The following is a 14,766-nucleotide window of genomic DNA, read 5'->3' on the forward strand; positions in this document are numbered from 1 at the left end:
TTCAGCTTGGATTATAAAGACAACAGCAAAGACCACAGTTATGGAACAGCTTTCCAAATACTCTTCATGTCTCAATCTCAGATTCAGGCTCATTCTTAATGTTTAGGTAAAATTAACATTTGTTTAGTCAAGCTGGCATTTCTATTTTCTACTCTAGTACTTTCCTGTGTTTCCATGGGTGTAATAATAGCATTTATATTTATTTTGTAAAAAGAAATATAAGATTTGAATCAGAATAGAAAGAGTGATATTTGGAGCACTTCACAAATATAGTATTAATATTACTTAACAAGTAAATATAGCATTGCATGTGTGTATGTGAAACAATATTAGTGGAGGGTACTGTTTGTAAAACACATCACCCTGAACTGCATGCAACTGTTTCATACATTCTTTCATACGTCTATCATTTTAAATGTTGATTTTCTTTCCTACGTTTGAATTTACCTGAACCATGTTTAGTAATTTGGGACATTACACACTACTACTTTCTACTTTCTGACAAAGTAAACAAAGAAACGTCAGAAAATCCCGAGCGTCACTGACTCTGGCCATGGTGCTGAAACAGAGAGGGCTGTTGTTAGTTGTTAAACGGTTCCATATCGGTTTTAATCTAGTCTGACCCTCACGATGATAAATGTAGAAAGAGAATTTCAAAGATAATAACACAACAATAATGCAATTAGAAGAATCTCCATCAATTTAGAAGTAACTAGGACAATGGTTACCAGCTTGACTGGAACAGTCTGTATTCAAGCAACCAGTAGTTTTATGCAGCATGATTTTTCCAGCAGGGCGCGTGCTACTCCATCAAAGCTTATAATGATCCCACAGCATGAGCACTCCTACTAATATTCCAATCGAAAGAGCCAAAATTCCTTTACGAACGTGCACCAATGGGAAAGAGGTTTACTCTAGAGGCGTTATCCATCAACTATTATTTATATCACAGGAATCCATTAATCAAGAGGCCCACCAAGTGATAAAATTGGCTTTAGCTACCACTCTACTTTTGAAAGCTGTTGACAATACTTGAGTAATTGTACTTGTTTAATCCTTTATTTAAGCAGCAATGTGGCATATCTATACTTATTCTTAGTATAAATATATTTATAGTATATTGAAAATAAATAAATGTTTATTAATGATCCAGTTTAAGTAATAATCAAGCAGAAGAATATTTATTTAGAGCTCCAAAGAACGCATTATAAAAATGTCTGTTGATCTCTTATCTAGGCAGTTGCTGTATGTTGTACATCAACCGCACTGGCTCAGTTTAGCAGGGATTTATGAAATCCCTGTCAATTCTCCACCAGCCTTGAGCTGTTGTACAGTATAATTTTCAACGTTACTATGTTATTTTATTAAAAATAAATCCCAGTGTAAAACTTGAGAAAGAGAGCCATGGCCCTTCCTCAGCAAAATGTGTCAAATAACAAAGACTCGTATAAAATTAGGTCTTTAATTTGGCTCTATAAACATTAAAATCCCCATCTAATTAGAAAAAGTACGTTTAGGTAAGTTTTGCATAATAATATATATACATAATAAATTATGTTCTGAATAAAGTAGCATTTAAAAAAAAAAGCCTAATAAGCTTAAGTCATAGTTGTATTAAAAAGTGACAAACAAGTCAACGTGGTATGTCTTTGCGTTCCGACTCGGCGGCTGCTGAAAATGTTTGGGGAGTTCGCGATTCCAAAACCATTAAGATTAAAAGGAATTTGATGACATCAACTGTATTATATCAACAACCATACCATAGAAAAAGGAGAAACTCCTAAACCTAAACCTCATCTCTATTTACTGGTATAATGGTAGTCAGCAGACATATAACAAGTCAGAGAGCCTTTCATTAGGAAACATTCTTGGATACTCTCAGACGCCTTACTAACACAATAATATAATAACACAAGTAAGAGTTTCCTTTTTCCTTCGCTATTTTCTAAGTCGTTTGATTATTTCTGAAGGTGAAGTGCAATTAGGAAGAAACAGAACTGGAAACCTACCCACAACTGCAATAAAGTCCCTGTTTTTCAACGCAGTAAAACATGATACAAATATATCAGTTGATCTGCCTTATGTCAAATAGGAGTTTAGGTTATGTAGTCATGTACTCATAATGTATAGCCCCTACACTAGAACTGACACAACTACATGATTGTTGTATTCTCAAATTGATATAATGCTTGTTCGAGGTACAATTCTTAAGTCATTTATTCTATTTAATGCCTCGTTTCTTGGTCAAACGTATACTCCCAAAGTCGTACGCTTGAGTAGAGTCATAAAATATATAATAAGAATGGCACTTGATTTACACTTTGATTGTCACTGGCGTTTAAAACTGATATGCACGTGCTTCAAACCTCCCACAACTGCACGTTTTGAATGGAGTACTCTCAACACAGTACATTCTTAAGCATTGCATTCGCTAAAGAATTGTATGGGTTCAGAAGAATAAGACTTTCGTATAATCAGTTGATTATTAAGCTATACAGCTGACGTTAAAGTGTCTTTATGCAAAACCATATTAGATCATATAGAACGAATCTAGATCTATAGAAAGCATGTCATCCTATATGGAAGTTGAATCCTTTGACTTATTATAATGTCTTCAATGCTACAATTGAAACACGACTCATGTTAAATTACTGGGAAATGAACTATCTAGTATTAATAAAAAACAAAGATAGTTTGGCGTTTGCATGTATGGTCTAGAGGAAGTGAATTAAGTAGACAACAAGTAAGTGCAATTTCATGTGTATTAGAAGTAGGCTATTTAACGCTTTTGTGTGAAAAAGGGGACTCCATAGTGCCACAAGTGCAGGTGGCAGTAGTAAGAAAAACCTCTGTCCGTGCCTGAAACAGTGGTTGAATTTTGTAAGATTAAACGTATCAATCTAATGAGTTCAGCGAGTAATATCCAAATAATTAGGCTAGGTTCACTTTAGTTTTTATCATTGCTTGCAGTTTTCCACTAGATCATTAAACATTTCATATTCACATTTAATATTCGTATTAAATATTAAGTACACATTAACGTCTCAAATGTTAAAGCGTTACTATAATAGTCTGCCTGCATCAGCAAAGTTAATAAAACATGTTTTTATTTAAATAACAGTCTTGCGTTCACTATACAACACCAGAATTGTTAATAATTGTATCTAATTTTCTCTGAAATTCTTACAGCTAAGGGACGCTATAAGCATTTCAGAGAAAATGAGATAAAATTAGGTTTGATGCAATGTTTTAGAGAAGGCTCAGAGCACACTTTATCATTCCAGCTGTTTAGGATTATCATTTAACTGAAGCCACATACTGTAAACAACAGCATACATCAAGTTCCAGTGATAATGAGTATCCTGCAGGCTAATTTTCAGACTACCTATTTTCGCAGTCCATTACAGTCCCGGGTAAATGATTTTCTATTGTGAAAAGAAAAAAGAAAAAAAAAAAAAGCAAAGAGAAGACTGGTTGGGTTTGAAAACGAAAATCCAATTATGATGATGAGGATAATGCTTATGCTTTTCACTAGCAATGGTAGTAATGTTTATAATAATAAGAAAAGAAAATAATAAACAAAAAAAACTCGTGTATTATGTTTGGTTTGGCTCTTAATACTAGTAGTTTGGATACAACTTTGACTTAGGCAGGTAGACTAGTTTTTTCCATCACCACCCCCATCTCCCCACCCCTCTCCTCACCAGAACTTTTGAAGGCTTTTTGTTCCCGATGGGCTTGAGAGGCCATCATTACCGCTGATTAGCGCTGAACAGTTTGACAGCCTTATTGACTGCCAGAAACGCTCTTTTCAGCTAACCTCTTCCCTTTTGTCCCTGCACAAACTCAATGAGCTTCTCTCTTCGTTCTCTTGCTTCGACTGTTCCTCCATTTATGTCGCACTGACAATTAGTTTGCACCAGCTTGCCACCCATTTCAGAAACAAAAGAGACATAAAAGAAGATCTAGCTGTGTGTTATGACTTGGGCCTATGTCAGAGAGAAATAAACCACACGCGTTATTGAACGTGAACTTCAGGAAGATTGAGGTATGATAATGCGAAAGTTTTCTCTGAACCGTGGTTAGAAGAACAGTCCAAGGTTCAACGATCAGCCTGGATTTTTCAATCATTCTGTATTTGGGTCTTGAGGTTACACAAACGCAAGTGTTGCTTTTGTCGACGAGTTTCTACCCAAAAAAGTATTGTTAAATTACTACCATATAAATATTGAATTACATCATATAGCATCGGCAGTGTTTAATATATTGAATTGTACATATGAAAATGTTGACGTTGCATTGCTCTCAGATATACATTATGGTTTTAACAATATATTTTTTTGTGCTTGTTGAATTGAAAATATGTATGATGCGTAATACTTGTATTACGTGTCATTTCTCTTTCATGAAGCATCAATATTTATTGAAAAATTGCAATAATTAGAAAACCCTTTTTCTATGGGTAACCTGTATTGTTTTAATAAAGTGCAGAGGATCCAACAAAGGAAGAGCATTAAGTATTTTTTTTCACCAAAATAACCATACATTAAAAAAAAGAGTATTGCAGAAAGGACACAGCCCGCAGTTTGTTCGTGATGAGAGCATTATGTAATTTCTATTAGTGATATGTATTCAGTCTTCTTGTTTTGAAAGCGAGGAGCTGCGCCCTTTGGCTGACCTTCTCCTGTCAGAGAGAATTAGGGTGCGCGATGCCAACAACGCTGCAGTTAACACACACAGGCACAAAGTAAGGTACCACCACTATTGCCCACATTTACCCATTACCACTCATGCACCAACCACACACCATTTAAACACGGACTCTAATAACGCCAAGGCAAAGGGTCCAGTCCAGGGTCTCCATGTGTAAACAAAGAGGCAGCATTCACCAAACACATTTGAGCATGCGCTGGAACTGTTTTTAATAAAGAGTTTGATGAAAACCCGTATCTCGAAGCGTTCAAGTCACATTAATTGGATGTGTTGCGTAGTTTTAAATGGCAAGCAAATCATTAAGGTAAAAAAATAACATGAACGGTTTCCATGTAATCGGGTCAGTTCAAGGCTGTACAGTGACAAAGACAAGACTATTTATTAATAGAACGATTCTTCTTTTCTTTTAAAAAAAATAATAATGTAAAATAAAAATAAAAAAAATGTACTGACCGAGTTTTGCTTTTATATTTTAAGAGACAAACAGCAATAATAATAATAATAATAATAATAATAATAATAATAATAACAGCAATAACAGCAATTATAATAATAATAATACTAATAATATTAATAATAATAATAATAATAATAACCTAAAGTATTAATGACAATACGTCTTTGATCATCAAACATTTTATTAACTTAACGTTCTTAATAAAATGAAACATATGGCCACTATTCATCGCAGTCTAAAAGCCCAAAGACACACCAACAACAAAAAAAAAACGACCGGACTTCAAATAAAACAAGCAAATCAACGTTTCTATTAGAGCCAAGACTTTTAATACGTAAACATCTTAGAAAAGAAAATCATGAAGTCCTTCTGAGAGCAAACAAGAACGATGTTCTGCGTTGTTCATATTATTTCTCCGATGCATCCGTTTTCGATGAATGAAATGAGAACCCGGACAGGAGGATCTCTCTCTCTCTTTCTCTCTCTTTCTCTCTCTCTCTCATTTATCAATTCCATCAAATCTGTTCGTGTATTTCACACTTGGTTATGGGTAGAAAGAAAAAAAAGATAAATACAATTTTTTTTAAGATCGAGCATTCCGTTTATCTCTGGCTGGTTTGACAGCCATCCAATAAAACAACAGAAACACAGCCTTTAACACTTTAAGGCAGGCACCGATGTGCTTGTTTGTCTTGATGATTGTCTGCCTCCAATTCCTCCGTTAATGTGTTAATGTTTGCGTCGTGCCCCCTCGGGGAGCCTCGTGCCGCGCCGTTAGATGTCACATTCGCTGTCACTCGATGTGATGGAGATGGCGGAAGCAGCAGCTTGGCTTGACAGGCCGGCTTCCGGGCTGGACGCGTTACCGAGCCGGTCCGCGGCGCCGTCCTCCGCCGAAACCGAGCCGTTAGTCAACACCTGCTGTTGTAACCTTTTCGGGTGAATAATAAAGGTTTAGATTTGTGACACTATATAACGAGGATATAACGCTTAAAATGATATGACACGCTTCAGTTACCCGAGGGTCAACAGGGTTATTTTAAGCACGTTTGTGTGAGATAAACTGATGCAGAATGATGTACGACAAAGTAAAGCGCGTTAGCAGGAATGCCCCGGAAGAAGAACGTTCTGTACGCTAATATCAGAGGGTCTGTGCAGAAAAAATAATGCAGAATGTACTGGGTTTAATATAAAAAAAAACAAAAAAAACACGTTTGACAACGTCTAGAAATAGTGTGGAAAAATAAAGAAAAATTATATATATATATATATATATATATATATATATATATATATATATATATATATATATAAAATATTACAGTACTACTTGCATTAAGCTTCTTGCAAATAAATAAATAAAGCAAGTGTATATAAAGCAAGACAAAAACACAAAACAAACCAACAAACAAACGCTTTGCTATAACCCGTACAGCTAGGCAGTAATAATAACAAAAATAATAATTATAACATATGTTTTGAATGGAATAGTGTGCATTTGGTATATGTTTTTGTTGTGGACTTTTTTAGTTACAAAAGCTCTAAATACTGCAGTAGGCCGATATGTTGGAAATAAAAGATAAATAACTTATATTTTTATGCCATCACCCATGTTATGAGTGGGTAAATAAGTCTCTGATTTTAAATAGATTATAATAATACCACTATGATATTGTGTTTAAATGATGAAAGAAAAAAAGAATATCTATATTATTATATATTCATAGTTTTCTTCTTCTTATTATTATTATTATTAATAAATGGACAATCATCTGCAATGTGTACATGGATAAGTTTATGCCATTGAATTTCCTGCACACGCACAGTGTGCTTGTATGTGCAGAGTTGATGAGAAGAACACACACCTGTTCTTCGCTGCTGCTGCTCTGTCTCTTTGTCTTCGGTTTTTAAACCAGTTGCCCACTTGAGTAGGAGTAAGTCCTGTGGCTTGTGCAAGCTCCCTCTTTTTGCTCGGGTTCGGATAAGGGTCCTGCAGATACCATTCCCGCAGCAAATGTCTGGTCCTTTCTTTGAAGCAGTGCGTCTTTTGTTCTCCATCCCAAATAGTTTTGGGCAATGGAAACTTCTTCCGCACCCTGTATTTGTCTACTGGCCCTAGCGGGCGGCCCCGGAGCTTTTCCGCTTCCCGGTAGTGCGACTCGAGCCACAGAGCTTGCAGTTTCGAATGCGAGTCTTTGGTGAATTTGTGGTTCTCCAGGATGTGGTAAAGCTCGCGGAAGTTGCCGGTGTGGAAGGCCACGATGGCGCGCGCTCGCAGCACCGACTCGTTGCGGTTTAGCACCTCGCAGGCGGCGGGCGCCACAGGCAGCGACCACAGGAAACGACCGAGGCGCTCGATGTCGCCGCTTTCCTCCAGAGTCTCGCACACCCCCGCGACCTGCTGGGGGCTGAAATTCAGCATGGGCAACTGAAACATGAAGGCTGCACGTTTTCTCCCCGCCTCGAGGTGCTCCGTCTCTCGTGCTCGCGCGCTCTTCTGTCGCGTTTTTTTTTTTACCTCCCCCTTGCCTCCTCGTCTCAATCCCTTCTCTGGTGCAGACAGGCAGAAAAGCAATGGCGGAGCAACGAGACAAGGCGTTAGATGATGCTCAGAAGAAAATGGATGGTGCCACTTTTGGACTGGCTCAGCCTCGGAAGGCGATATGGAGAGCAGAAGGGAGCGAGAATATAGTTTAGGAGCAGCGATATTTTTTTTTTTTTTGAGGAGGGGAAAAAAAAAAAAAAAAGACGCCCTGTCCTCGTCTGATTTTCTATTGGACCTGGCAGATTGATTGCGTAGTTGCCCATGAATTCCTGTCAATCACTGTCAAGCTGTGCCAATCACATGGAATGGGGTGCTAATAGATTTCAGCACCTTTCAGCACCTCCCAGTACGTTTTCGCTTCATTTTATGGACGTGTTTTATGGACATTTCATTGGGATGTTGTAGGTTCTAACATGTTCAATGGCTTCTGGACACAATAATGGTGTAGAGAACAGTATTCGGAATAAATCTGGTTTAATCCACAGACCAGGCTGTGTGTCAAAGGCAGACTTCAGCTGTCACACATAGTCTTTTTCATAACCCACATAATGCACATGTGAGCCGACAGAGAGATTGTGCTTTTGCAGTTCGCATCAGATCTTTGAGTAGAAAACTGCGCCCAAAACGCTTCGACATGGGAGAGGCTTGGATATCAGAATGACAGAAGAGAATAAACCAGTTCGTCGTTCCGGTTTAGAAATCAGTGGTTCCCACATGAAGTTTAATGACGTCAGAATGAGGAGGAGGACACAGTATAGTTATCTCAATTATGTATTAAACAATAGAGACAGCCAAGAAGGTCGACAGTCAAAGCGCAAAACTCATTTGTCCATTCCAATACATTTGTCCAGTCAGGATACACTGGGACATACAGTGTGTAATGATATCTGTGATTTATTTAAAGTTTCGTACCTGCTCATCATTTCAAAAACTCCTATACTGGTTATCTAGTCCTAACACACTCTTTGTACACTTCGTTTTGGTTTGGATCGTTAGGAAAATATCGAAGCATTTTTATATTCCTTAGGCCTAGTTCCCGGAGCATGCGCAGAAGAGTGAGTCTGCTTGGTAAGAGAAAGAGAAATAATGAGAAAACCTTGTCAGGTTCAGCTCGTCGTGGGGGGAAACGCCGTAAAAAAAGGGTGGACGGGCGCAGTTTAGTGTCAGCCACAGTTCGCTTTGTGGTCGAGATGAGACGGTAAGGAAGACGGCGGATAGATAGCGCAGATGGTTTGAAGTGTCGGGTCACATCATTTCACGGCTGCCTACAGTAGAAAGTTCATTCTAACGGAAAGCCCCTGATACAGTGGTCGCAGATCCAGATTCAGCTAAAGAAAATCCCCAGACCCTTTGTGCATTATGGAGGTGCAACTCTGGAATCGGAACCACTTTCTGTACCAGAATACTGATTACATTTCTGATTATTCTAAAGCCAATGTGTGTAAATAAATGTTTACATATTATATAGACAAAAACTAAATTACTTCTACTACCACTACTACTACTAATAATAGATAGATAGATAGATAGATAGATAGATAGATAGATAGATAGATAGATAGATAGATAGATAGATAGATAGATAGATAGATAGATAGATAGATAGATAGATAGATAGATAGATAGAACTTTATTGTCATTGCATTGTACAGGTACACAGCAACGAAATGCAGTCTGGCATCTACCAGAAGTACAAAAATGTATCAATCGTGCAAATAGTAGCATATGAATACAGCATGTGATATACAAGTAAGCATATGTACAGTGAATAAATATAAATAATAATATAAATAATAATAATAATAATAATAATAATAATAATAATAATAATACATCTAAAAAGTAAAATAAAAACAACTAAATGAATAATAATAATAATAATAATAATAATAATAGTTAAAAAATGTACTTAAATAATTTAATGCAATATTATACAAGTATTACGTTTATATATAAAGGATAATTATAATAATTATTATTATTATTATTGTTGTTGTTATCATTATTATTATTATCATCATTATAATCATTAATAATTATGATAATAATGAAACAACATTGATAATAATAATAATAATAATAATAATAATAATAATAATAAGAAGAAGAAGAAGAAGAAGAAGAAAAAGAAGAAGAAGAAGCAGTATAATACAGCGTTCCCGTGCGTAAAGATCTTGTGTAGTTATGGGGTAATGTTTGAATTCAAGAATATATATAATATCATTTGGATTGTATCATATCAATTTATTCATCCTCGCATGAAATATTACATATTTATTGTCTTCAACACGTGACAACTGCTATTTTTGTTTCAGAAATAGCGATAGCCAAACGAGACGGTGTGCAATGGAAAGTGGGCTAATGTCTTGCTAAATACTAGATTTAAAGTGCAAATCCAACCTGCACTGTAGTAGCTCTCATTGAGACTGTGGATGAAGTGTCTGGTGTGCTTTGGCGTGCTCTGGCTTTCAAACATTTACAAATACACAAGACACCACATTTAATATTTCATTTGATGCCTCGTGCATTTGAAACAACCATTGTGTCAGTCCTCGGCATGGCAGGATAAAAGAGCAGCAACCTTGTAACTAAATGATTAGACTATTGTGGGTGGTCCCTCCACCGTAATTCCAACAACAGCTAATCAAATACTATTTTCCTACAGATTTTTCTCGACCACTGTGGCTTTTTAATCGCCCTGGGAGAACAGACGGCTCATCTGCTAATCACAGCCAAATACTCAAACGCGAATTAAATAATTCTAGCCTTAGAATAATTGACAAATGTCTCAAGACCGATTATTTAGTCATTGCTGTAAGATGGGGTGTGTGTGTGTGTGTGTGTGTGAGGGGTTACTACGAAAAGCCCAAGGTCACTCATTAGAGTAGAACTAACGCATGAATAGGCTTTGGAAATGAACTTTTAAACTGGAATTTTTGTATTTATCCTAAATACATACATACATACATTATATATATATATATATATATATATATATATATATATATATATATATATATATATATATATATATATAATGTTAGATATAATATTTATATACATAAACTGGACATACGGCTTAATACAAAAGAATCAGCATTAGAAAGCTAAAATGTAAGCTACGCTACAATCTACAGATTTTATTCCTAAACACATAAAGGAAGTAAGATATCATTCATTCGTTTATTTATACATTAAGTGAGCGCTTTATCCTAAAAAGGGGTCCATTAACACTGGGCAAAAAAAACATAAATGGGGGTCACCAAATCATCAGTAAATTTTCCAACAGCACTTCTTTTGTAGAGTCATTCTCTCATGTATCTCTCATTCTAAAAAAGAAAATGCAAACACATTACCGACTTTCCCAAGTCGTAAATATACTGCTTTTGCCTAGAATAGTCTTCTCGGCATAAGTGAATTATTTTCCATTTTATTCGCATTCATTCATTTGTTCTCGACAATCACTTCCTGTCTACACTGTAAAATACTGACTACATCAAGAAATAACTTGAAAACAGTTCAGTAAGTTTCCTCAGTTAATGTTTACCTTAACAGATTGATCCAATATTTATAGATTTTATAACAAAATCACAAAATCTTCACATATAGCTTTACTTGCATGTAGTGCAATTTTGTTGTTGTTTTGTATTCTCACAGTCTATTCAAAGAGTACAAATTGCATCGTTGTTTTAACCCGTTCATAGATGTTGACACTGGTTGTGTCTTTAAAAAGCAATGTGTGTAAATGCGTGTGCGTGCGCGTGCGTGTGCGTGTGTGTGGGTGTGTGTGTGTATACTGTAAGATGTTAGCTAGTAGCGGTTAGTAAAAATTAGTGTATAATAATAATAATAATAATAATAATAATAATAATAATAATAATAATAATTTTATTATTATTATTATTATTGTTATAAATATAGTCATATTTTCAAATTCAGTTTATTGTAGCTTTTTATGGTATGTGTAAAATTTATGCCATCTCTGCAGCATTTGAATCTTTTTAATTATTATTCTTTTCATGGACTCTGAAAAGAAGGCAATGAAGAACCAAAAAAAAAAAAATCTGAATTGAACATATATTTGACATAATAATTGCTGGACATTCATTATAACAAACTGTTTAGAAGCACAAAAGAAGCTCTTTCTGCATGCGTACCATAAATCGCATAGCTTGAAATGAAGCGAGGGGTATTGGATTCATGGTTAGACACCAAAGTTAGATGTTTTGACTGAGCACAGTATCAGTATGTTTGCAAAAAGAAATGAGGACTACATTTAGTCAAACGCATTTGATACTAAGTGTAAAATGGGAAGATGAATGACTGATGATTTGGGTCTGTGTTTACACGAGTTGTAAAGGAGCTCTTGTAAAGGCTAAAAACATCATGAATGATTACCAACTACCATGATTTTGTAGCCTGTGATTGCAAGGTTTAAACAATGCAAATATTGGATATGCAAATATTGGCAAAAATAGTGAATATTTGACCACAAACACACATTTGAGACACACATGATGGACACCTTATTAATTACATAGAAAACCTATTGAAGTATTTACTTCATAAAGAAGTGGCCTAAACTTTAATAAAGGTAATAAAGGTCATGTAAAATTGCACATAAAAGCTTAAAAATGTCTCCAGGAATGTTTATTTGTTTTTATTTAGTTTTCTTAACATCAATGTTGTTATTATTTAAGTTTCTTAAAAAAAAAAAGTGCTGAAATTTGTGTTGTTCCTGTAGTTGTTGAAAATGACAAAAAAAATGATCAGGATAAAAACAGCATTCTATAAAATGGTTAATATTCAGATTGTTGAGCTGTTGTGGGTTATAAGCACATGATGGCATCAAAGAATGTGACAGATAGCGAAAACAGCCAATAAGATAAAAAAGAAATTACAGCATAATATGTTCGGAAGAAACCAAAAGAGAAATAAAAAAAAATTATTATTTTTTAAAATTTTTACCATTTCTCTCTTATTTTGTTGTGACGCTAGTATAGACAAGTCAGCCAATTCATTAGAAAATTTGTTCAGAACCCAGCTAAGAAGCTTTTAAGATTGAGAACAAACTATACATGGCTAGTAAAAAGTGATAGGTGGAAGATGACAAAATACAGAAAGACAACAGACATTTAAGAAATGGGAATGGGCAGGAATTAGAGTTTTGTCCTCCATCATATAGCAGATCAGATTGGGTCAGTGGTGTGCAAAAACTACAGTTTTACCAAATGTTTAAATGTTTACCAAAGCTTGCACTTTTACTACCAGATTGGTTTTAATTATATATATATATATATATATATATACATATTTAAGCTTTAGGAAAGATAAAAATATGGTGTAAAATATAGTGTGTTTCATGTAAGCCATATTTGTTCTGTCTTTTTCTGATTGTGCTGCCATGAACACCAATATTTTATGGGCCTTCAGAGGTCATACATAGGTCACTTGATGTAGCTCTCTTTTTTTTTTTTTTTTTTTATCTTTAACTATTTAACTGCTTGGCCTTGAACACCCACTCCTGCGAAGTTTGGCACCTGTCTTGTAAACAATATTTCATACTGAAGAATATTGAATTTTACATTGTTTGGTGAAGGCCTTATAATTCTTCCCAAATTGATTAGGAGCAACTATTGCTTCTCTAGGTCATGGCTGAAGGTTCTTTCTTCTGGCATGATATAAACACACATATGAGTGCTACTGAACAAAACCTCTTCATTTATATTGGTAGTTGGGCTTTGTGATTATTAACTATTTGGTTGCTTATTACTTATTTTAATGATTGTCTAATTAGAAAGAGGGTATTTTTTTCCCCTTACTGGTTTCTGAATGGCCACATAATAAAATCAGATGTGTTTTTTTCTGGTAGTTGTCATCACCTAGATTTTTTTTGTTTGTCAAAGTTAGTGTTTGGTCCTAAACATCTATTTTTAGACATTATTATTAACGTTCCATACATTATCTCTGTCCCTCTCACAGTCCTTCTCTCGAGTCACATTTTAGACCTGGGCCACTGAATCACCCCACATGCTACCTGCAAGCACTGACCCACTGTTTCCACTGTGCGTACTGGAAGATAAACCTTGACTTCATTTTATCTCTTTTCACTTCTTTTTACAGCTATTGTAACATACTCTTTGGTTCATGGGAGGAGGAGGAGGAGGGGTGAGGTAGTTGGTAGTTAGGTGGGGGATAACTCAAAAGGGCTTTTTATCTTTCTGTACCTTGACGTTGGCTTTTTGGATGTTTTTATTTTACTTCACACATGCAAAACAGGGCTCTATGTTGTTCATCTCTCTTCCACTTAAGACTTCCTTCTCTCTGCCCCCTTTATTCTTGCCACACCATAATGAAACACCCAAGATTCATTAGTAAAATTTTGCACAGGTGTAGGATTCTAGCCACTCACTTTTCTTGTCTCTAGCTTCTATTCACAAACAATGAACCGTGCTGGGAACAAATATCTTTGTGGTTCTACTCTATTTTTGTTACCACAGCGCTATAGTCTCTTGCTGGTTATCTCTGCCTTGGCATTTACAGACTACTGTATATTCACCAGTTCTCTAAAGTGGTGTCTTAGTTATAAATTTTCTTTACTCAATTTTTCAATGCTTGTGACATTTGCCTGATATTTCACATCTATGAGTATGAATTGACTGAGTGATTTTGAATGCTTGTTTTTTTTATTCTGTTGCAATGTACACTTTTTTTTGCAACTCTATTTAAACTAGAATTGTCAGTTCTTATCCACAGGCAGGTGTTACATTCTGTCCCTTTTATTTTTGCTATTCAATAAAGACATGGATGAACATGGGATAACAGGTCAGATTTTCAGCTATATATTCTTGTATACCTAGAAGTGTTAAATGAAGCTATACATGGAACTTTCTGCTTAGACCTATCAATTTCCCTAAGCAATTTTTGGAAGATGTGTCTGGTAGGTGTTTCTTGTTGCCCAGGCCTACCCAGGTAGATTGACTAAACAGTTAATAGGTCTCAATGTCTTCTCTAGGTCTGAGCCCTTAGTTTCACATATCAGCAGTAGAAG

At 35.4% G+C, this 14,766-nt stretch overlaps 2 protein-coding genes across 2 annotated transcripts in view; both read right to left on the reverse strand.

Annotated features, from left to right (window-relative positions):
• The window catches only part of ppm1ab (protein phosphatase, Mg2+/Mn2+ dependent, 1Ab), a 51,437-nt gene that overhangs the window by 8,585 nt on the left and 28,086 nt on the right, over nucleotides 1-14,766 (reverse strand). The window lies entirely within an intron of this gene.
• Nucleotides 4,916-7,858, reverse strand: six6b (SIX homeobox 6b). Its single transcript, XM_046836330.1, has 2 exons — nucleotides 7,036-7,858; nucleotides 4,916-6,101 (listed from the first exon to the last, which is right to left on the reverse strand). The coding sequence occupies exons 1-2, from the start codon at nucleotides 7,605-7,607 to the stop codon at nucleotides 5,945-5,947; spliced, it is 729 nt and encodes a 242-aa protein (XP_046692286.1). The 5' UTR covers nucleotides 7,608-7,858; the 3' UTR covers nucleotides 4,916-5,944.

Source organism: Silurus meridionalis, chromosome 23 (assembly GCF_014805685.1).
Source record: "Silurus meridionalis isolate SWU-2019-XX chromosome 23, ASM1480568v1, whole genome shotgun sequence".
Taxonomy (NCBI): domain Eukaryota; kingdom Metazoa; phylum Chordata; class Actinopteri; order Siluriformes; family Siluridae; genus Silurus; species Silurus meridionalis.